The 24,929-nt window shown below is 40.7% G+C and overlaps 1 protein-coding gene across 8 annotated transcripts in view; it reads right to left on the bottom strand.

Annotated features, from left to right (window-relative positions):
* Window positions 1-24,929, bottom strand: part of PLEKHA1 (pleckstrin homology domain containing A1) — a 56,990-nt gene that overhangs the window by 16,164 nt on the left and 15,897 nt on the right. For 7 of the 8 annotated variants that reach the window (XR_008292396.1, XR_008292395.1, XM_027063290.2 and 4 more), the window contains exons 2-6: window positions 24,317-24,477; window positions 18,881-18,937; window positions 16,415-16,460; window positions 9,797-9,894; window positions 3,713-3,838 (exon numbers count right to left, since the gene is read on the bottom strand). Coding sequence is in view for 6 of the 8 variants with exons in the window: in XM_027063290.2 (XP_026919091.1) it covers window positions 3,713-3,838; window positions 9,797-9,894; window positions 16,415-16,460; window positions 18,881-18,937; window positions 24,317-24,457 (468 nt within the window). In the remaining 2 variants the exon portion in view is untranslated. Of the gene's footprint in view, window positions 1-3,712; window positions 3,839-9,796; window positions 9,895-16,414; window positions 16,461-18,880; window positions 18,938-24,316; window positions 24,478-24,929 lie in introns of those variants that run through there. The other variant, XM_053207835.1, reaches the window with a different exon arrangement.

The raw sequence follows: 24,929 nt of genomic DNA, 5'->3' as shown, positions 1-24,929 counted from the left end.
TTCTAACAGAAAACCTTAAATTCTACAGTCAGGAACACAGATTTTGAAGTGAAGTTTTCTAAATAGTTTGAGATACTTAATCATAAACAGTCACATCACTGATAAAACCACACATTCCTATTTCTCTTGTGGGGGGTGGGTAGAGGGTGGAGGGGATTAACTTCTTATTTTGAAGTCATTATAATAATATACAGGAAGCTGTAAAAAAAAAAAAAAATACAGGAAATCCTTCCTATGTACCCTTCAACCGGTTCCCCCAACAGGGAAACTGTGTAACTATGGTAACTAGAGTACATCTCAAAACTGACACTGGCACATCCTACAAGCCTTATTCAGATGTCATCAGTTTTACACGCATTCATATGTCTTCGTGTATGGAACATTCTGTGCATTTCTGTCACACGCAGCTTTGTGTAAAACCACCTCCACAACCACATACAGCATCATTATGAGGCTCGGTTGGGCGACCCCTTTAGAATCGCTGTGCCCAATCCCTTGGCAACCCTAACCTGGTTCTCCGTCTTTATTATTTTGGCCTTTAGACAATGTAATGGAAATGGATCCTACAGTAGGTGACCTTTGGAGATCAGCTCTTTTTCACTCGGCATAATTCCCTGCAGGCTCACGCAGGCTGCTCCCCTATCACTAGCCTGTCCCTGAGTAGCGCTCATGGTCTGGACGTACCATCGGCTGTTTAACTCTTCACCTGTTAAAGGGCATTGCTGAGCCGTTCCCAGTTGGGGGCCATTGGGAATAAACCTGCCACGAACATTCCCATACAGACCGGTGTAAATGTTAAGTCTCCATCTCTCTAGGAGCAAAGCCCAGGAGTGCACGTGCCGGGCTAGAGAGTAATCGCAAGTGCACTTTAACAAAACACTTCCGTACCGGTCTTCAGAGGGGCCGTACTGTTTTGCATTCCCACCAGCAACGTACGAGCGAGGCAGTTTCTCCTCGGCCTTGCCAACACGTGTGTTATTATCTATCGGAGTCGTTCTGATAGGTGTGCGGGATACTCACTGCGGTCTTGGCATTTCTTACGAATAGCGGTGAGCAGCCCTTCTAGTGCTCCTTTGCCACGTGTGTGTCTTTTATCTTTTGGTGAAATCTCTGTTCGTGAATCCTGCCCCTTTTCTAATTGGATTATTTTTTAACTGCTGAGTTCTGATAGTTCTTTCTTTTTTTTTTTTTTTTAATGTTTATGTATTTTTGACAGAAAGAGAGAGAGCATGAGCAGGGGAGGGGCAGAGAGAGAGGGAGACACAGAATCTGAAGTAGGCCTCAGGCTCTGAGCTGTCCACACAGAGCCCGATGCGGGGCGTGAACTCCCGGACCGTGAGATTGAGACCTGAGCCAAAGTCAGATGCTTAACCAACTGAGCCACCAGGAGCCCCAATTCTTTCTCTGTATGTTCTGGATACAAGTCTTTGTTGGATACGTGGTTTGCAGATACCTCCTCCCCGTGTGCGACTTTCCCTTTCATCCTCTTAACAGGGTTTTTCACAGAGCAAACATTTACAATTTCGATGAGGATTAATGTATCCTTTTATGGACTGTGCTTTTTTTTTTAACGTTTATTTATTATTGAGAGACAGAGAGACACAGAGTGTGAGCAGGGGAGGGGTAGAGAGAGGGGGAGACACAGAATCTGAAGTGGGCTCCAGGCTCCGAGCTGTCAGCCCAGAGCCTGATGCGGGGCTCGAACTCACAAACTGTGAGATCATGACCTGAGCCGAAGTCAGTAGCTTAACCAACTGAGCCACCCAGGCGCCCCATTATGGGCTGTGCTTTTGATGGCAAGTCTAAAAACTCTTTTGCTCCAGACGATTTTCTCCTTGCTCTTAGAATCTAAAAATTCTGCAGGGTTTTGTTCTTTGTTTTTTCACACGCCAAGTCCAGGCTTTTTAAAAAAGATCTAACTATACTCATGTTTTCATGCTCCCCAAAGCACTGGCTTACATGCAACATGTTATAATCTTAGAATCCCACTAATCAACCAAATGTGTATTTTTTTTTTCAAGAACTCCTAATTTTCAAGAGAAAAACGAACACTCGAGTCTTATCTTGAGGAATTTTCAACCTGTTATACATTTAGACAGGTCAACAGCACTAATTATGTACTTAAACTTTGTAATCCCAGCACTTAACTGCCACTAACCCAATACTGAATAAATTAATCAACCAAATGAGATTTGTCATTTTCTTGACAAATATATAGCAATTAAATGCTTTTATAATGAGTAAATACTTCTTTAAAAAGCTACATTACAAAATGACACAGTAAAAAAAAAATTCTTTGGGATCTTTTTAATACGGCAGCTGCTATGCAATCTTACAACCTACTGAATAATCTACACTAAAACTAAAACACAACAAAATCTTAATTCTGTACAAAATGAAAGCAGCCAGAAGGGCACCTGGGTGGCTCAGTAGGTTAAGTGTCCCACTATAATGCAGAGCCTGTTGGGACTCTCTCTCTCTCCTTCTCTCTCTCTGCCACAACTCCGTTCACATGTGCTCTGTCTCCGTCTCTCAAAATAAACAAACTTAAAAAAAAAAAAAAATCCCAAAAGTTGAGAGTTCACAGAGCTTCTGAGTTGCTGAACATGTGGAGGTGCTGAGAGAGTCCCAGAAGCTTCATGCCCTTCCCATCTCTTCCATCAGGGTGTTCGTCTGCATTCTTCATCATATCCTTTTATGATAAACAGGTAAACAGTAAATAAACTGCTTCTGTTCTGTGAACAGCTCTAGCAAATTAATCAAATCTGGGGACAAGGTCATGGAAACCTTCAATTTACAGCCCATCGGTCAGAAGCAGAGGTAACAACCTGGACTTTCCACCGACATCTGAAAGGATTGGGGTGGGAGCAGTCTTGGGAGGACAGAGCCCTTAACCTGTGGGATCCAGACTGACTGTCAGAATTGAGTTAAACTGCAGGACACCCAGCCAGTGTCACAGAACTGCTTGGTGTGGGGGGATCCCCACACCTCTGATGTCAGCAGCATTGTGAGTGTGGCAGTCATGTGAGAGGAAGAGGGGGTTTTTCCTACTCATATTGTTTACAAAAGGAAAAGGAACTCTGTCCAACAACAGACCATGTGTAAACTATGCTAAATTCAAGTCAAAATGACTACCCAGTCATTTAAATTGATGTAGAATAATTTTTAGTGACTTGGAAAATGTTTGAGATGTGAGTGAAAAAAGTTATTTACAGAGGGTCTCCGTTTCTTGGGACAAAAGTATACAGAAGAAAGGCTCAGAGAGGGGCACCTGGGTGGCTCAGTTGGTTAAGCATCTGACTTCAGCTCAGGTCACCATCTCACAGTTTGTGGGTTTGAGCCCCATGTCAGGCTCTATGCTGACAGCTCAGAGCCTGGAGCCTGCTTTGGATTCTGTGTCTCCCTCTCTCTCTGCCCCTCCCCTGCTGGTGCTCACTCTCTCTCTCTCTCTCTCTTTCAAAAATAAACACATTAAAAAATTTAAAAAAAAAAAAAAAAGAAGAAAGGCTCAGAGAAAACATGAAAAGTGTGAAGTGTGGTCTGTGGTTGCCAAATATTTTAATAAACACATACTTTTGAAATAAACAGATATGAAGCATTTTTAATTAACTGATTACTATATTTATTCAGTAAAGATGTTCTATTTTATAACAACATAAAAATTACTACGCAGTAGGTAAACCACCACACAACAGAATAACTGATGTATTACCTGAGTTGGGGTAATGATGGGCACGCCCCCAACAATGTCAGTTCTGTAAGACACTTGCTTCTTCCCACATTCACTCTGGCGACTTAGGTTATCAGAATGAGGCTGTGAGTCTGACTGCTTTGGTACCTAAAATAACATGTAAATGAATCATTTTGCAACCAGCATGTTACAGGGGACCCTCTTTTATCACAGAATATCCAACTAATTGTCCATTTATATATAACTGACATTTATAAAAATTATGTATAATAGGTATGTGCCCTTTAAGTTCTCACACTGTTCTGTTACAGTAATACTTTATAATACAGCCATCATTTCCTGAGTGTTTACTTGGGCAGGTACCATTTCATACATTTTTCTACTTCATCCTCTGATGAACCCTATGCTTAGGGCCTGTACCTCCGTGGTAGCAGTGAGAAGACGGAGGCTCAGCGGTGTGAAGAAACATAGGTTTAGGTCCTGATTGTACTACGTTCTACTGAAGTCTGTGTAACTCTCCCCCTACACTCAACCACTATTCTATGTCCCGCATTTATTAGAGCACCTGACACCAGAGCACAGCTCCATGCCGTTCTCGTTCCCCATCCTCCACCGCTGCCCATGATTCTGGTAGCACCCAAGGACAAAGACCGTGGCAAACTCATCATTACTGGTGCCAGGACAGAGTCTACTACTGAAAACACGGTGTTCACTAAATGTTGAGAGACGGACTCAGTGGATGAATCCAAAATCATCAGGAAAAAAAGAATAAGATACTCAACACAAATTAAAACTTAAAATGTTCAAAATAACTTAAAGCTTATCGGAAATTTTGAGAAGGTATTCCAACACTGGTATCAACGATAAATCACTCACAAACGTCACTGAAGTGGAATCAGAGAATCGAAGGGATCACAAACGTTTAACATACATTTTAGCTTTTCTGATCCGGCCCACTCAGGAAACAAGGTGCAATATTTCTGCCAACAGACTGCTGCATGTAGTCTGCCTTTGGATTGCAGATTTCTTTTGACCGTAGATAAAAAATGTAATAAAATATGCTTGGCACTGATGTAATGTTGAGCATGACAGTTAATCTCTCTCCAATGATTTTAAAGGGCATGTGAGGATCCTGCAGTGTTTCAGAAACATTGTGAGAAGTAGTTCTAACCAGCACCATAGTGGTGGTGTAAAAACATTTAAAATCAAGTAACTTGCTTGCCTCACAGTTAATCCATGTTAACAGGGAACTGGCACAGCTCCAGGGGACACCATTCACATTGCAGTCAAAGACCCAAACCATTTATTAATAGGATTCCGAAGCAGTGTGGTTTCTCAAGCTTTAACACTCATGAAGCATCAGCCAGGAACATTATTAAAAGCTTCAGATTTCCAGGTTGCACCTCCCAGAAATTCTGACTTGCTCCAGCCACAGTGTTGTGCACAAGGCCACACGGTCAGCAGAAACACCAGTGGTTTTTGAGGTAGTTGCTGCAGAAACCACCCTGAGAAACACTGCTGCCAGGCCTGTGCTCTCCCACCAGGTCTGGGGAAAAGCAGGCAGACAGTGGTGTCTTCAGACAAGGCTTTATGAAATACCGGGCAAATGAGGTCTATGTGTGTCTAAGCCGGGCTGTGGTAGATCCCAATCCACATAATTTACGAATATACACAAGTTGTCTCTCAGGTGACTTTCTGCAACTCCTCTCCACCTTTCCCTCCCTCTCTCCCCTGGAGATGCTTCCCCGCAAGGCTTCTTCTCCAGGCTTCAGGCCCTCTCATCCATATTTACACTACAATGCAGGAAAACAGGAAAGGAAGGCAAATGAATCCTGCTAAGGAATGCCCCCTGAAATCTTCTAAGAGGCTACACTTTTTGGAGAGCTTTTTAAAGGCAACAGGTACTAGCTAGAATTTTACCTGACAAGATCCACACAATGACAGGGCGGTGAAAGGACTACGACTGAGGACACTCTACCCAGAAACAGTCTGCCGAGGAAGCCCACGATGTTCTGAATGAACAGCATCATGTATTTGAAATATGACCGAGAAAACGGGGCCAACTACCCCATTAAGAACAGAAACACAGCACTGAGAGAATTTTAAGCCAGAGAGAAAATTATCTGTTCATCTGTGTTAGCTGAAATGTACGAAGAGGTGACCCATATGAAGTCAGTCCTTCTTTTAAGAAGTTTACAGTTTAGTCAGTCATACATGGGCATTTCCTAAGAAAAATCTTTTATACCACCCCAAAAATACAGTGATATTTATACTTTTTCCACTTTTCTTCCAGAAATGATAGTATATTAAAAATCCTTCTCTCTGCTGTTAAGCTCACTGCTTCTAATGTGTCCTTATAATAAAATAAAATACTAAGTATGGCATAATTCTAATGTTAGAGTTCAATAATTAACTTAGAATTGCACTTTACAATAAAACTTATCTAAATTGTGTGGTGAGAACTGTGCAATGTGTAGAATTTTCAAATCGATATGTTATACGCCTGAAACTAATATTAACATTTTATCATTAAAATAAATAATCTAAGCTGTGAACATTCCCCACGAATACACTAATGGTCTTAAAAACTTTGAATGAAAGTCTAAATTCAGCCATTAAAATAAACATACTTTCAGGAACAGGAAAAAAACAATCAGCCAACTATTTAATGAGAATCAGAAAACTGATCTCATCAGGCAGACAGCAAGTGTCAAAGACACTGAACATGGTTGGTTTCCTTGCCCCTGACTTTTCCCTGCTCTCTCTTGCTTTCTACCCTTCTTTACTGGAGCTGTATTCTGTGAGAAATCTGCATGCATCTTTAGGAGGTGTTTGCCTGCGGTCCTAATAGTAGAAAAAGAAAAGGCAGTCAGAGAATGAAGAGATAAACAAAATGGAGAAAAACGACAGGGCTTGCAGACGAAAGCCTAAAACGTTCCAACACAAACTCCTGGGTATTAGGAGCCTTTTGAGGGCCCTACCCATGACCTGCCAGCTGAAAAACACTAGTACCAAGTAGAAAGCCTTGTACCTTTGGGCAAATTTACCATTTTGTTAGGACCAAAGTCCTATATTCAGCTTCCTCTACTTGCTCCCAGCTGTCCAAAAAAAAAGTGGAATTTTGGCCACAATGTCAAAAACACTACTTGTAGATTAAAATCTAGTATTGATTTCTGAATTACCACCTATGGTGGGGAAAAGACACTATTTTAAAACCAGTGGGTTTCTGTTTAGGAATACACCATATACATCCTGGACATTTCTTCATCGATAAGGGACCAGAGGCCACCGTATTTGTACTGTTATTACTTCCTATAAAAAGTTAGTTGAAAGTATCAATCTGATTTAAAATCAATCTGATTTTCCCAACCCTATTCACGGATACTCCCTTCAGGGTCGGTTCCTCCACTACCAGCTCTCTGTCTTTTCAAATAAGGGGAAACTTTTTTAAACGGCTGCCACCAATAAACATTCACATGGACGTTAGGCAAGTTCGAAAAGCCACAGACCATGGTATCAGAGGACAGTCCACTAAGATGACAAGGTACTATAATTAGGAAGTAGTTAAATAATCACCATTCCCTTACCACTACTCCCTACCACCCCCTATTCTGAAACCATGTGCTTCCAAACCCTAATTATGAATTTCTAAAAATTTTAAGTTTACATAATCACATTGTACTCAGCAGACCACTAAGTTACACAGCTGACCAACTTGTCATTTGGAGCAGTTCCATAGAATTGTAAACCACACATGCACTAAAACATAAACTTCTATTTTGCAAAGAAATCTGCATTACTCATCAGCGATTTCCATAGGAATGTATGACAAATTAGAGATTCCACACCCGAATACATTTACACGTGTAAAATGCACATGATATGAAAACTGGCAAGGCCCTTTAAAGAAAAAAATTTAAATAAATCTTACGTAGGCATGGGAAATTCTTTCATTGCTATCCGATAAGTTAAACGTTTATATAAAATTGATGTTTAGTAAGTGCTATCAGTTCTTCAATTCTACATTCACTTTCATACAGTTACATTCACTTTGTTGACAAGCTAAGGATTTCTAGATTTTTTACGTATTCATATTTTCTAAATTTTTTTTTTCAACGTTTATTTATTTTTGGGACGGAGAGAGACAGAGCATGAACGGGGGAGGGGCAGAGAGAGAGGGAGACACAGAATCGGAAACAGGCTCCAGGCTCTGAGCCATCAGCCCAGAGCCTGACGCGGGGCTCGAACTCACGGACCGCGAGATCGTGACCTGGCTGAAGTCGGACGCTTAACCGACTGCGCCACCCAGGCGCCCCCGTATTCCTATTTTCTAAATGTGAATTACAAAAAATGAATTATAAAAGCATGAATACCAACTTAGTTAGCCTAAAAATTATGAATTTCAACGTGTAAAATAAAACCGTAAGACCACAAACGCTGGTATTTAAAAGTCTTTATGCTTTGGAACATCACCCAACCCTAATCAGCTTCTCGTGCATTTGAATAAGCTTAACAGTGTCATCTGTGTAAGATGGTTTCACACCATTAATAAATTAGGTCTAGCAATTCAAGAACCCCCCAAATGGTAAAAAGCCTGAGACTATTCACTCCTTTTTCTCTTAAAGCACTAAGAACCCAGTGCTACTAATTACTGCAAATTGTAAGAAATGAACCAATTTGGTAAAGTTACTAGATACTGTCTTCCTAAAGAAAATTTCACCTAAGAAATATATATATTGAGTTAAAAACTGTTAGTTAAGACCTTTTAAGAACATGTACTTCTGAATCAGTTCACAAAATTGCTTTCCTGAAACTGCACGTACCTAAAATAACTTCTGCTTCATGTACAGATCAGAGGCACTGCGTGGGTGTTTTCTGTCATGTGGCAACAAGCTGTTCTGGTGCAAGACAAAAAACCCGACTTCACTCCGAGAACAGCTTTAGTTATATTAACTCTTTACTGTGTTGTGATATAAATATGGAATCGTTCATTTTAGATGGAAACTAACAAGTGACAACATATGCTGACTTTCAGAGCATATGTTTTTCGAGAGTAAGTCGTTTAGGGTCAGTAAACAACTGTACTTTAGTAAAACACACTTGAGCTCACACAAACCTCACACAGGAACTCCTTCCAGAGCCTCTCTCTGTGTCTCTCTACAAGTGTGTAAGGAGGAAAAAAGCAAGGAGAGCTAGAATCAGGGCGCAGAACCTATCTACTTGCCTGTCCTCATCAGTAGTAAACTTTCTCAGAAAAGTCTGGGTTTTGCTTTACAAACGAAAGGGTGGGAAAGGGCTCTTTTTTCAGGACCCTGTGCTCCAGGGTCGAGCTCCAGAGTCAAACAGCCTGGGTTTGGCTCAACGGTTCCACGATTTACCAGCGATGAAACCAGTAAAAGTTACTTAATCCCGAGGATTATCACTTTTCCAGGTAATTGAGGTAAACCCCTCAGGATCAGAAGACCAAAAAAAGAAACCCAGGTTGCAAGCAGGAAGCTGTAGCCCGGGGACATCATAGTTGCAAGGGTAGCCGCCCCGAACTCAAGGAGGAAAAGTGGGTGAGGCAAGTTTAGAGCCTGAAGACAAACTCCCGAGGGGGCCACGTGGGCAGGACCCTCTGGCCGCCACAGCTCTCCAGATCTACTTCCTAACCCCGTGCCTCACTTCCATGGCCTCACCTCCGCTTCCTGCTCCTATCTTCAAATTCTACCCTACCCAGCAGTGATCCCAGTCAGGGCCTGGAAGACAGGAAGGCCAACGCCTAGTAGCAGGGGTGGCGGCAGGAAGCCCCTCATCCTACTCAGGAAGAGAAAACATCCTCGATGTGTATGTTCCCCTAGAAACATTCTTGTGCAGTGGGTAAAATGCACACTAGCATATGCCGTGTTAGGTACATAATGGGCTAAAATGGCATTTACGGCCTGATTTTAAAGGGCTGATAATCACCTGGTACAAGAAAATGTATTCCCATTATAAACACCGGCCTTTTAAATAATAAACTTTGAGGATGCAACCTGTTGGTAAACTGGAGACTCAGCAGGCATATTTTCAAAATGTAAAGATGACCTCCAGACGTTAAAAATTAAAAACACAACAAACACTTACTGTAATTTTTATAGCTTTGTTCAACACGTTTACCCATTCTACTAGGTCTTGCTGATCATTAGCTTGTAGGAAGTATTTCCTCATCCCTGCATTCATAACTGTTGAGAGAAAAAGTAAACAGTACATGAAATTTTGCACTTGTTGCATCTAAATTTATGTTTGCACCTGCTTTCTGCAAAACCAGGCTACGTTCAATACTGTGACTCTCAGATTTGACAAAATGTTAGATCATATGAAATAATGCTTTTATCACTCTGTAACATAGGTAACATTCTTATTTTTAATGCCTATGTTTTTCATTAAATGGAAATACCAGAATATATTTAGCTAATCCCCTAATGATGAGCATTTAGGCTGTTTCCAATTTTTGAAATTATATAAAATATCCCAATGAAATATCATATACATAATATCTCTCCATACTTGGGCTACCAGTTCTATGGGATAAATGTGTTGGGTCAGAGGGAATTCACCCTTAAAATTTTTACAGATACTGACAACTTGTCTTCCTATAAGGTCGAACCCATTTACATTCCTATCAACAGTGAAGGACTGTTTTATCCAGTGCTCAGCACCCGTCCTGGTCATTAGCACCTGTGCTAGATAGGGACCTTGTCTTCAGCCCCGAGACTGTTGACATTGGCGCCAGAGTCTGCGAACAATATTCCCTAGAAACCCTTTGCCAGCTCGAGCCACGTTCTGCTAATGGGAGGTATTGACGGGAGACTGGGAGAGGCCACGCTCCTACAGGTTCCCACTACTGCTGACCTCCCTCCCCCTGCAGAAGCATACCACTAGCTACTACTGCTCCAGGCTCTGCGGCCACTCCCCACACCAGCCCTGCAGTCTCCTCAGACACCCATCACTAGCTCCATCAGGGCCCCTCTTCCAACCCTCCGAAGTCCCAACTTCTGGTAACACCACTTCTTCCCCTTTCGTCTCTCCAGCATGTAGGTGGTAGCTGCTTTATGCAATTTCTAATTTCCGGGTTTCCTCAGCATCCCCTCTGCACTCTTTCAGCCTTCCAATATTTGGGTAAGCAATTCCTCCTAACAAATACCCCAGGTTCGAAATACCTAGTGCGGACTGTTTTCCCGACTGGACCCCGACAGATACAGCAATCTCAGACCTCCTAAATGGTGAATAATTATATCTTGTTTAAATTTGAATTTATCTGATCATTGAGACAAATTAGTTTCTATGTTCCTTGGCCATCAGAATTTGTTTTGTGAGCTTTTTTTTCTTTGTCCATATTTCTCCTGAGTGTCCATTTATGTTGTATTGTCTTCTAAGAGCTTTTATATTAATCATTTGTTTTATTTCAAGTACTCTTCTCAGCCTGTCATTTGCCTCATCAAATTTGTCCATGGTATCTTTTAACAAAGAGAAAAATATTCTGTCAATCTTTTCCTTTTCCTGTAATGACTTGAGCTTTCATAGATGCAAAAAATCTCCCCAACCCAAGATCATAAAAATAAACACCTTTAGAGGTGTCTGGCGGGCTCAGCTGGTTGAGCATCCAACTCTTGATTCTGGCTTGGGTCACGATGTCACAGTTCAAGAGATCCCACTTTGGGCATGGAGCTCGCTTGGGATTCTCTCTCTCTCTCTCTCTCTCTCTCTCTCTCTCTGCCCCTTTCTTGCTTGCTCTCTCTCACTCTCAAAATAAATAAACTTAAAATATATATACACGTGTGTGTGTGTGTGTGTGTGTATATATATATATGCATATATGTATGTATGTATGTATCAACCGACATACTACCACTCAGTTGGGTATGACTAAGCAAAGGGGGAAATGAAAACCCTCAAAGGAAAAAGTTATTTCTCAAATGCACAAGACTTGAAATTGGAACTGAGACCAAGACACTGAGGCAGAGCTTCCCTGAATGGAGATGAGGATCTGAGCAAGGAAGTCAAATAGTACCTTGTGAAGTGCTGTCAGACAACTAGTATGGAAACTAAAGAAACTTAAAACACTATAAATCAATTCTCTTATATCTTACTAGAGACTGGAGAAATGATCCATGCCATAAGCATAAGTTGAGTAGCACAGTAGGACATATATCAACACATGGCTTTTATTTTTAATTTCTAACAATTGGTAAAGACTCTTTTCACAACCTTGTTCCAGCTCGGGCTGAGGTTGGGCCCCCTCCCAATGGCTTCTCCCCTCAGCGCTGTTCTGGGCATCTGCTGAGACCAGCTAAGGAGTCTGAAAATCTAAGCACTTAGTACTACACTACATCTGCTACAAAGTGAGTACTTAATACATCTATCTTTGAATGAATAGCATTTATATAAGGACTTCTTTTAAAAAAGAAAAAAGAGGCAAATATACCTCTAAAATGGGTCTTAGCACACCTTGCAGTCCAAATAAAAACTCATGTACTGTATTATTTCATGGTAGGAAGAGGCATAAGGATACGGTGGGGGCAGGAGGGGGTTGGAATCCGAGCCTGGAATCACTCAGACCTGACCAGCTCACACACTTAACTAGCAATAACATTCTGCAAAACCCAGGTAATCTGAGCCCCATTTTCTTCATCAAGGAAATGGATGCAACCCATCCGTTCCTCGAAGGGTTGGAGGTGATCTATGTAAAGGAAGTAGCACAGCGCCTGGGAAAGAATAGACAACATCATCTTCATCATCATCTGGAGACTTCCAAGTAAGGAAGCATTGTGGAAAATGTAAAGCAAATTATTGGGAAGTGCATACTAACAATCCATGTTGGTGGGGGCGGGGGGGGGGGGGACAGAGAAAGAAAGAAAAAATATTCGAATGTAAACAAAGTGTACAAAACCTGCCAGTTGCCATGCTTTTGAATCTAGGGTTCCGCAGCGTATGAGGACTCCATCCCAGAGGTTGTGTTCTACTATGTTTTCACTTGAGTACTTCTTTACTTCATTTCAAATCTTTACCATCAGAGTGAATGTATCAAACAGATAAAGCCTGAAGCACAAACACTAGCTTGACTGCAAGCAAAAATCATCTGACACCTAAGATCAACTGGTTACAGTTCGGGTATGGGTAGCGACCAAATGGTTGTGAGACACTTTCTCACATTATTTGCCAGTTTTCTCAGTTCCCTCTATTCTTTCTCCATCCTCTCGTTCTCTCAATCAGATGGCAGACTTTCTAAAAAGAACCACTAATTTTCTTATTTCTCTCCTCTCATCGGTCTTTGTTCTTTCAGATTTTTTGCCTTTTTCTTCTGAGTTTTGCATTGTCTTGTGTTCCTTTTCCTATTTGATAGTGCTCTCTCCTCAAATGTCATGTAATCCCAGGCTGTCTATTCATATTTAAAAGCAAGGCACTAAAAAAACTAACTGGAAGCTCCCTGAAACATATGTAGGGTTACTAACCGCTGGACCTCACTTGGCAAAGTCTTCTAGTAGAAATGCCCAGATGTCAGCACCTATGGCTGTCTTCTCTAGAGTATGCAGACCCACCCCACTATACCTGGCTGCCCAGTGCTCTGGAACTGGACACAGGAAAAGAGGTGCATTCCATGCACATATTTTCACTTAGTCCTATTTTCAGTTTCACGCTTCATCTCTCCCCTTCTTCCCGAACACAGAGCCTGATTCTTTTTCTTTCTTTCTTTCTTTCTTTCTTTCTTTCTTTCTTTCTTTCTTTCTTTTCTTTCTTTTCTTTCTTTTCTTTCTTTCTTTTTCTTTCTTTCTTTCTTTCTTTTCTTTCTTTCTTTTTCTTTCTTTCTTTCTTTCTTTCTTTCCTTTCTTTCTTTTCTTTCTTTCTTTCTCTTTTTCTTTCTTTCTTTCTTTCTCTCTCTCTCTTTCTTCTTTCTTTCTTTCTTTCTTTCTTTCTTTCTTTCTTTCTTTCTTTTTCTTTCTTTCAAGTTTTTATTTATTTAAGTAATCTCTACACCCATCATGGGGCTGGAGCTCACGAACCTGAGATCAAGAGTCACATGCTCCTCCAACTGAGCCAGCCAGGCACCCCTCACTGGTTCTATTTCTAAAGGTACTACACATGCCATTTCTTGCTGGGATGGTGGAAGGACAGCTGCCCAACTAAGCTGCATGGAAGCAGGGACTGGAGGCTGTCCCTGACACAGACATCCAAATGTAGTCCGTTTTGGGTCCTCCTCTCCGCTGCCTCCCCAGACGGTACCCAGGACCTAAGTCTCTCTGGAGTTGGGGTGGGGGCAGGACGCTGACAGGCCAGCTCCTCACTGGCTTCTTCTCTACTCTGCTAAGTTATTTTCCATTCCCCCCATCCACTTCCCACCTGTATACACTGTGGGTTACAGACGTCTGCAACGATGGTTTGAGTGTTTCTTGTTCTCACTTGTTTTTGAACAATTGGGAGATGAAATAAAGGTGGAAGAATCTTTATGTTGCCATTCTGAATGGAAGTTGTAGTTCCATTTTAGGAATCTGTGCCGCCCTCTCTGAAGACAAGCATTTTATGAATCTCTTCTCTATGCCCTCTATAGTATGGACTAACAAACTACTGACAGACCAACAAATAACCTTAATCTCTGACTCCAACTAAAATCACCCATTCTACATACTCCAATGACTGAATGTTATGTATGTTACTATATACTACTATTCCTTCAAGCTGTAGGTTTGAGGTTTTACATTAAAAAGACTTGTCAAGAGAATATGCATTATACATTCTAAAACAAAGTTCTCTGTTGCCCCCATTAGCTTTTCACTCACAAGGCTCTGAAGCATTTTCCTGTTTATAAATTTGTAATAAGCACATAAATTTTTCTTTTGGTTTCTTAGAGGCGATAAAAGCCTTATAGAGGATTCTCTGAACAGCTGCATTACATCCTGCCCACACCCTAGTCGCTTACTGGATGTATATGAATGCCATCAGATGTTATCCCCAACACAATGCCTAAAGAAGAAACCCACCCTTTTCAAGCAAAAGAGAACAGGGGTGCCTGAGTGGCTCAGTCAGTGAAGCGTCCGACTTTAGCTCAGGTCATGATCTCACAGTCCGTGAGTTTGAGCCCCGCGATGGGCTGTGTGCTGACAGCTCAGAGCCTGAAGCCTGCTTTGGATTCTGTGTCTCCCTCTCTGTCACTCCCCTGCTCATGCTCTGTCTCCCTCTGTCTCAAAAATACATTAAAAAAAAAAAAAAAAAACTTAAAAAAAAAAAGAGAACAAAGAACGCTGATATCATTTCTACCTCAAGAAGTATTTTACGTTAATGTAAAATGGTCCTTTTTGATGCCAGTTGGCCACTCTGAATTTTGTCCTTTCCATCACTGGTGTCCCTTGACAGACTCTGAGAGCACATCAACTCTCCCGGCTTCAACTACCACCCAACTATTTTCACAAGTTCCAAATTTCTCCATTCTTGATCTTCAAGCTCCATCCATCTTCAATTACTGTCACCGGAACATTTCCATTTGGATGTTTCCTCACCACTTCAAACTCCTTATCAAACACTTTACCCAATCCAGCTCTCAGGTCCTCATTTCTTTACTTGAAGCGAACCTACCTGATAGCTCTCTCTTCCCACACATCCAGTCACCAAGGCCCTGCACATTTCCTTCCAGTGTTGTCTGTCCCCCCTCTCCCACTGCCACAACCCAGATGCGGGCCCTTAGATAAGGAGAGTAGTTTGGAAGCCACTGAGCCAATCTGCCTGTATCAAAACTCTCCTGTCCATACAAAGCACATCCTTCACCTATGTCAGCTTGCTAGATGCTAGTTTCTCGCCTCTCGTTCCCACACGTACATACACATACACCACTTGTACACATGTTACGCCCGGACTTCTGCCTGGCCTTTTACTTTTTGGTCTCTCACCGTTCCTGCCAGCCTCCCTGAGTTTTCAGATGTCCGCACACACCTCGCTCTTCTCTCCCGCGTGCTCTGGTCCTGTGATCCCTCCCCCTTCTCTTCCAAACGCTGGAGGATGACCAAGGTTGAGCTGGCCACCAACTCAAGTGCCTCTTCACCCAGTGTGGCTCCCCCTGGTAAGGATCCCCAGTAAGGATGTGAAGCTCTTCCTTTGTGTTTCTTTAATAGATTGTACACTCCGTCATGCACTGACTGTAAGAAATGCAAGGATCTCACCAGGTCCGGTGTCTGAGAGACAAGCAGCCTGTGAGATTCTTAAGGGCGACAACCGCCTTTTAATACTCTTACAGCCCAGTGCCAAGCACAGTGTGCACACACTAGACACTCACTAAATGTTTGCCGAACAAGTGAATCAGACACCCTCAACTACCTCTACCCCCAAGCTGTACACTTCTCACAACCCACGAGCGGAAGACAAATCCTTTCCGTTATTTATAAATGCATGTAATATAGAATAATACAAGGTAGAAAGTTAGAAATTACCTGAAATCTCTCTGGCAGTCATCGCTATAAACGCCTAGATAAGGACTATATGTGGGCCGAGGGAGGCGGCCGTGACCGGGATGGACACAGGAAAGAGGCTTCGAGGGTAGGCGAGAAGTTTTATTTCTTCACCTGGATGGTGGCTTCAAGGGAATTTGCCTCAGAATAATCCATTAACCCACAGGTTTGTGTCATGTGGTTTTCCAGGACTGTTTCCTTTTACAATTATGATGAAATTATGTTGGCCAAACTTAAATCAATTAACATATAAAATATGGCTACTTACCAAAACAGAACTCAGCCTTTGGCCTTAGCTTAGTTGCATCGCTAACCTAACAAAACAGAGAGACGAGTCACTGACTTCTTCATATGTGACTGTAACCAACCTTAAATGCTGCACCAACTCCCACAAGTACGATCTCCCAGTAATCCCACACACACATTTAGCACTCAGGCCTGAAATTACACTTTAAAGGCTACTGAAAAAGAACTGCAAATTGAACACAGAACATGGGTCCCAACTGTAAGATGTTCAAAACAAACGATACTTCCCTGTTCTCTTTGAACAAACTTGCATTTATTCTAAGGAAATGTGAAGAAGTTGAAAGTAAACCCTTAAGTTTTATGTAACACATGAGACATTTTGTAGTATAACGTAAGTTTCAAAATACCCTCGGAACACACTACAGAAACTCTGAATTCTTCCCAGATTGCGTATTTCTAAATTAGCTGTGAACCTGAAGAGAAAATGATGGTGGGCAAGGGGGAGATTGTGTATTTAACAACGTCCAAAAATCCAAAAGGCATTACTCTGCAATGAGGAACCCAAAACGGCACCGGATGCCCTCGTGTGCAGCAGAATACCCTGGGATCGCGGGGTCCCTTTGCTAAACGCAGCACGTGGTTCCTTTCAGAAGGGAAGCAACTGGCACCTGATTACTGTTATTCCCTCAAATAACGTAGCCCTCTCGGAAGCCTATTCCTGACTATTACGACCCTAGTGCCGGTGTCAGAACATGTAATTGTAGCGTCTGTTTTGTACCTTCAAAAGGAATTCTAAGTCTGGGGCTCCTGACTGATCCCAACTACAAATTCACAGCTCTGAGTCACACTGGAATTTGTTCCAAGAATAAATTCTGGAAAAAAAGAGGCATGTCTAAAGCAGAGTACAAACTGTACAAGTGAAACTTCGGGACAGAGATGAAAGTCAACAGGGCTGCACAGAAAAGGTTATATTTTAAAAGAGGAGCCGAGGAAGATTCAGGAAGCAGCTGGTCAGTCAGGGCCACTTGCTCAGTCAATGCTTCATTTTTGAAAAGACCAGGCAACAAACGATTGAAAAGATAGGAGCATGTGGGCGATCTCAACTGCCTTTTCCTCATCACCGCCCGGAGAGGCAAAAGCGCTTGGCAACAAATTCACATTACAGCGCGATACCCTACCGGCCGGCTGGCAGACCAGGGCTCTAACACTTACTTTACGAAGACACGCTATGCTTCCTAATAACAAGCACTCTAGAATTGAAGCTGCGAGCTACCCTGAAGCACTTATTAAATGTTTTGATTTACAGGGACACTTAAGGTATACTTAAACAATATTTGTCTTCTGCAGATTAAATAATATGGTTTTAATTAAATAAATAATAATAAAAAAAAAAAGGTTTCCCTTTCAATATGTAATCTTTGTCGTCCAAGGGCTGATATTTTTTTTTCTTTTTTTTTTTGGTCAGTGAGAATGAACAGCTCTGCTGTGATCCTGATAATGAAGTACTTTATCTATGAATGTCTACCTTTATAAGCACACTTGTAAACTGGGTCTTCTCTTGAAGACCTCTGCTAACAAATCCCAATATATGCATAATAGTATACACGTGCATATTACTTAATCTACTTTTCACACCTTCTATCTTGAGCCATCGACGCACATTACTTTGTATAAAAACCCCATAGGCCTAGCTCCTCAACATCTCTATCTCAGTTCCCACCCCAATATAATAAAGGGAAAAAAAATACCTGAAAATACCAAATCTCAATTTTTGAAGAGAAAAATAGTATTGCAAAAATTCCAGAAAAATCGACAAACGAGAAAACAGAAATTAGTAGAGACAAAGTGAAATGAGGGAAAAATCATTCTTTTATCATGCAGATGGTTCTTACTTTCTTCAAAATAAAACATAAAGAAATAAAAAGTCAGAGGTAATGGGATTAAAAGCTGGAAAACAGTTAAATAAATACAATACGGACTTAGAAAAAACCTTCTCCAGGGGAGAAGCCTGGGGGGCTCAGTTGGTTAAGCGTCCAACTTCTCACGGTTCATGGGTTCCAGCCCCATGCTGGGCCCTGCACTGACAGTGTGCAGAGCCTGCTTGGGATTCTCTCTCTCCCTCTCTCTCTGACCCTCCCTGACTTGCACTTTCTCTCTCAAAATAAATAAACTTAAAAAAACAAAACTCCAGATTTCCCAAAGACAGAACTTAATCATTAACTGTTTATTCTCCTTCTGATATTCATATACCTAATCGTAAAGGTTAATGTTAACTTCTGCAATTGGCCACATCTTACAAATTAACTCCATATTTTGCCTAATTTTACCAAAGACCTTCCTACACATAGTGGCCAGGTACCATCTTCCTCATGATATGACCCCGAACATCATCACTAAATGACACAGAAAGGAAACCGCCCCTCATTCACGCTCATATCCCAAGCAATTCTAATTCATGCATGACTGAGAAACGATATAGAAAAACTACCTTTGAAATGTAGGTAAGTTTAATGGCTCCCACACGTGATGATCCAGAAGGTAAGTTCTGGAAACAAATCATTAATATATAATTAGTATCCAGCATTATTAATTTATATTATAATGTTCTACACATACTAAAAGCAGTTAAGAAATATTTTTTAATATTACACTTTACAAATCAACTTTTTCAGTTCAAGTATTTACAAATCAAGTTGACGGCATGGATAACAAAACCAAATTCTATTTGGTTCCACTGTAACACATTCCATAACTAAAAGGCTAGTTTTATCATTGCAGCTAAACTCATTTTCTTTTTCATGAGCTTTAAAAGCCATAAACAAGATCAGACTTTGTTCCTGAAGGCAATGGGAAAAAATACTTGAGACGTAAATACAATTGTAAGAGATTTCAATACTACATATGTTACTTTGTTTTATTAAAAATTATTAATCAAATATATCCCTAAAAGGTTGATTTTCTTCCATTTAAACATATTAGTATTATACCGTCCTTTATTTATATTGATTCCATTTTTTAAAATAATTATTAACTGATACTCTTTAAGCCATATGTCAGGAGTGTATATACTGACATGTTCACTATATTTTTGTTCTTCCCTAACAAGTTTGAGGCAGGGTTTGGGTCCTGGAAGAGCTAGGGGTAAAGAATTAAGAAGAGAGAATCATGTCTGGGAAAGACTGGCAGGAAGGACTCTGTGGAGACATGAACAGCATTTAGGTTGGTCTTTAAATAAGGAAATACGTGAAATGCAAACAGAAGAGAGAATATTCCAGGCAGAGAAAGCAGAGGAGCTACAGCAGGCAGATGAGGGCGGCCAGAAGCTACACATAATATGGGATCATACAGGGTTGTAGTAGAAAACACCAGTTTGGGAACTTGAACCAAGAATCTAACCTAAGTAAAAAAGACCTAAATAAAAAAGTGGCAAAGAATTTATACCGTTAAAGAATTTGAAACCGTTAAAGAAGGCTTGTGAGCAGTTCTGTAGTCGAAATTGTGCTTTAACATATCCTGTAATATAATAAAGGGGACGGGTGAAAGAGGGGGAAGAAGGAGGCAGGAACACCAGGTAAAGAACCTGGAAAAAATTAATAAAGAAAATAAAGGAAAACTCTGATAGATTTTAAAAGTAAAATTAAAACAGTCTTCACTTTGAAAGTTTCCTCCACTGTAGATTAACCAAGATCAACTTCTTTACTGACTTTATAAGAATGTACATTAAAAAGAAAACTTTTGGGGCGCCTGGGTGGCTCTGTCGGCTAAGCGTCCGACTTCAGCTCAGGTCATGATCTCACGGCTTGTGGGTTCAAGGCCCACATCAGGCTCTTTGCTGACAGCTCAGAGCCTGGAGCTGGCTTTGGCTTCTGTGTCTCCCTTTCTCTCTGCCCCTCCCCTGCTCGTGCTCGGTGTCTCTCAAAAATAAATAAACAATGGGGCGCCTGGGTGGCTCAGTCGGTTAAGCGTCCGACTTCAGCTCAGGTCACAATCTTGCGGTCCGTGAGTTCGAGCCCCGCGTCAGGCTCTGGGCTGATGGCTCAGAGCCTGGAGCCTGCTTCCGATTCTGTGTGTCTCCCTCTCTCTCTGCCCCTCCTCCATTCATGCTCTGTCTCTCTCTGTCCCAAAAATAAATAAACGTTAAAAAAAAAAAATTTTTTTTAATAAATAAACATTAAAAAAAAAAAAGAAAAGAAAACCTTTGGCTTTGTTCTCATGAACGATTAGGAGGTACTTCTCTTGAACCTCTCTATGAGCTTCCTGGAGACAATCACACGAAAGCCTCAAGACTCCCAAATATAAACTGGTTATTGTTGACAGGGACAGGTCTTCTCAGACATTCACTCCTATGTAAACTGCATGTTTTGCTTTAAACCGTATACTATGTTCGAGCTTCTAAGTATAAACCATAAATAAATATGTATATAAAATTATAATTGTTAAGGTAGAAATTTAAATGGTTGTTCTTATACAAAATGTTTTATTAAGATTACAGGTTGCTTTGTGTGTGTGTGCTTTTTTTTTTAATTTTGGATAAGGAAATGAAATGTTAAAATGTCTTCAAGACTTCCTAACTCCTGTCAATGTGATTTTTTCAAACACTGCTACCCTTCATTCAAAATTGTTATTTTTCTGTTAAGTCCTCCAAAAACGTATTATTTTAACTAACTGAATACAGTTCTAAGCCTCTGTGTGAAGAAGAGAAATGAGCACTATGTCATGGCCACATGACATAAAGGATCACAGACTGAACACTGGCACAGTATAGAGAAATATAAGTAGCTGAGAGATAACGAATATTCAAAATACCTAGTTTCTATGGATTGGTACGATTACTGCCAAGTTCAACTACATAAAAGTAGGTTTCAAAATCTGTACTTGACAGTGAACAAGAAATAATCAACTCATGACATTTAAGATAAAAAGGAAAGTAAGCCATTCGTCCTTATGAGTTTCTGCACTCCTTTTGCCAAAACATCTTTTTCAAGTTTCTTCAAAGTCACTTCCTGAGACAGCTACTCAATTATTTAATTCTCCACCATACCCACGCCCTCGACAAAACACAGAAAGCTCCAAACTGATCCCTAGTGATACACTAGAATGGATTTTTAAACCAATGGTTAGTGGTAAAGAAAGGAAAACGGAGGAGGAATGGTTCCCTAAGGACAGGTGACTAAAACGGATTTTCTTTCATTATCAGAGCTTATGATCGTTATAATCTACAGCACCATAACGTAGGCAACTAGATTGAATCCTATGAAACTGTCATTTTTTAATAGATTAAAACGGTGGTATATTGGCCATTTCACATGGCTCAACCTAACGTAATAACCTTAGCAAGACATCTTACTAAAGTTTTCATGAGGAGATACAAGTCTTAATACATTTAAAAATGACACCAAGAAGGGCGCCTGGGTGGCTCAGTCGGCTGAGTGTCCGAATTTGGCTCAGGTCATGAGCTCACGGTTTGTGAGTTCAAGCCCCGCTTTGGGCTCTACGCTGACAGCTCAGAGCCTGGAGCCTGTTTCAGATTCTGTGTCTCCCTCTCTCTGCCCTGACCCCGCTTGTGCTCTGTTTCTCTGTCTCTAAAATAAATACACATTAAAAAAAAATTTTTTTTTTAAATAAAGTGACACCAAGCTATTATATTGATGGCTAATCCACTGGTTGCAGAGTCAAGATGGTAAAAGATTCTCATCAGAATGAAGAGTTAAAATTATTAAGAACTGAATATAAAAACAGATTTAAAATTCTGCACTACATTCAATTTAAAAAAAATGTGTTAATTACATCATGGAAATTTGGCTTTAAAAGAGTTCATGTGGGGCGCCAGGCTGGCTCAGTCAGAAGAGCATGCAGCTCTTGATCTCAGGGTTGTGAGCTCGAGCCCATGCTGGGTGTAGATATTACTTAAACAAACAAACAAACTTAACAACAACAACAACAAAAGACCTAGCTGAGTGCAGACTTCAACATACACCCTGCCTGCTATAGCCAAAGTGACCTATTCTCCACATACACCACAGGCTTCCTTGTTTGGATTTCTTTGTCCATGCTATTGTTAGAGCACTAAGAGTGGGAAGACCCACTTCTCCATCTCTTGGCCAAAATCGTACCCACCCTTCTGGGTCAATTCCGAATGCTACTACTTCCGTGAAGACCTTAACTCTGAATTCCAAGTTCATGTTTCCTTAGGCGTAATAAACATAGTCCATTTTGTGCCCACCTTCTTCTAGCTTGAAGTGGGAAGTGCTGATGAAAGGAGGAATTCTGAGGAGGAGAATCCATTATATATGAAGGAAGAAGAATAATCAAGGAGCTTTAAATACAATTCAGGAGAAACCATACATATCGGTCCATCAGATCTCGCAGAGAGACAAACCAGGAAGAGCACAGGCAGACTGTGCAACGGCTCATAAGGGAGAGGAGAACCATTCCCTGGAAACTAGTAATTAGAGGGAGTCAAGGGGAACGAAGTTACTTTCCTCTTTGCGAAAGAGAGTTTGGGAGGGGATTATGCCACAGATAAAAAGATGGGGTCATAAAGGGGAGAAATCTGATATTAAAAAAAAAAAAGGCAAACATGAACTTCTGATTTCTGCTGACCTGTTCCTTCTCCCACTGACTCTGGACAAGTAAATAAAGGTATTAATCATACAGCTGTATAGCCAGGTTACTATCACCCAAGAAAGGTGGTTACACCCAGAGATAAGAGAGTAAAACAGAATCAATAAACTCTATTAAGAATAAGGATAGAGCGTAGACCACTCCTAGGGAAAAAAGTCTGAAAGTCAGCACTCAAATAATCTACACTGAATTAAAATACAAATTACCCTCCAAAATTTCAAGGGCTGTGTCTGAATAAAAGGACTAAAGTTTATAGAGAATCAGAGGACAGAGTAGGTTTAATGGGTAGCAAATACAAGGAGACAGATTTTGGCTCACAGAGCAAATAATAATTGAAGTGTCTCAAATACAGTAAGTACTTTTTGATAATGTGTAATACGAACAACAGCTAAAGTGAAGATTAGGGATAGACAGTTTTCCTACATTAAAGAGGAGGTTAAATTTATACTCAGGTCTCTTACAACTTGACTTCTAAATAAACAAATACAAATAAATAAGTATTTTGTCTAACCTAAAATAAGTACACACCGGTAAAGAATACTAGCTTGGTTGTCAGGAGATCTAGTTCCTTCTCTGTGGAACAGAATGGAACCTCCCACCAGTCCCCGCTCCTCCCTCGACTCTAAGAGTCCCTCACCCACCAGACCAAACCAGCTTAGACGTCTGCTAGGGACTCCTTGCAACATCCACCCCAATCTGAATGAAGAGTTTCACAGGTAGAGAAAATTTACAAACTACTCGACAGATACTCTCCAGTCCAAGGTCTTTTACAGATCTTAAAATGGGGATTCTAAGTTTTAATTTATGACATTTCCCCAATGATCTGAAAGGCAACAATAAAATCAAAGTGCATTTCAGTTCCTGAATGGCATGACACTTACTGACACTCAAATCTGACCCTGCAGGATGAAAGGACTACCCACGGGAAGTGTCAACTAGGTGATGTAGTTTCTTTACCAAAGAAACAAAAGACAGTAGTCTCTAGAGAAAGTCTCTTAAATTTAAACGATTTATGTATTTTCTACCAGAGACAGCATTTCTCTCCCAAGGGGGGGGGGGGAACCCCAGATATGCATGCATAAATTTTTATTAAATAAACTTAGTTTCATCTTCTGAAATTCAAATACAATAGCAGGAGTTGAGGGTGCAGACAGAAAGAACGCAGCCAGTAGAAATAAATCTAAACATATATTGTTTATTTAGTAGGACAAATCCTCACACCAGATGGTATGTTAAATACTTGAATAATTAAAACTCTTGTGAGTTTTGGAAAAAAGGTGACCGTTTGGATTCTACAAACCTGTGGATTATCCATGTACCATACAAAACTATCTTCTCTGGTATCCAGTATGAAGTACCTTCGAAGAAATTTCCCACTGTTTTCATTTTCCTCAATGTCTAGAAAACCACAAATGCGATTCTGACGATCCACATAAGGCATTTCTGAGCCTGAACATTACACTGCAAAATAAAAACATTAACAGTGAGTATTTCTTGGTGGACTTCATGCATAAAATGTGCTATGGTACAGTCTGTTCAAGAAAGAGCCTGTTTTCCAAAACTAAGTGAGGGCTAGATAATGTGAAGCCTTAGGAAGCATGGGCAAAAATCACTTTTGAAATTAAGCTTATTATGAATGGTTACTAAATGCAACTATACACATTGATGGGAGCAAAGGAGAGCGAGTCACCTCAGCTGAATAACTGACTCCCTTTTTTCCCTTAATAAACACAGGTGAAGCAAAAACAAAAAACTCCCCAAAAAACAGCTATCCAAACTTAATCTCCTCACTTATAAATTTCACTTATAACCTTTCAGATTAGTTCAGAATATTTTTAAAGTCACAGAATAGGTAACATTTATTGGCCACTAACTATATGCTAGGCTCTGTGCAAGGTTCTTTTTCACGCATT

The sequence above is a fragment of the Acinonyx jubatus genome, chromosome D2 (assembly GCF_027475565.1).
Source record: "Acinonyx jubatus isolate Ajub_Pintada_27869175 chromosome D2, VMU_Ajub_asm_v1.0, whole genome shotgun sequence".
NCBI classification, from domain to species: domain Eukaryota; kingdom Metazoa; phylum Chordata; class Mammalia; order Carnivora; family Felidae; genus Acinonyx; species Acinonyx jubatus.
Note: the sequence above shows the minus strand (reverse complement) of the source record. Positions and strands in the feature narration are given on the sequence as shown.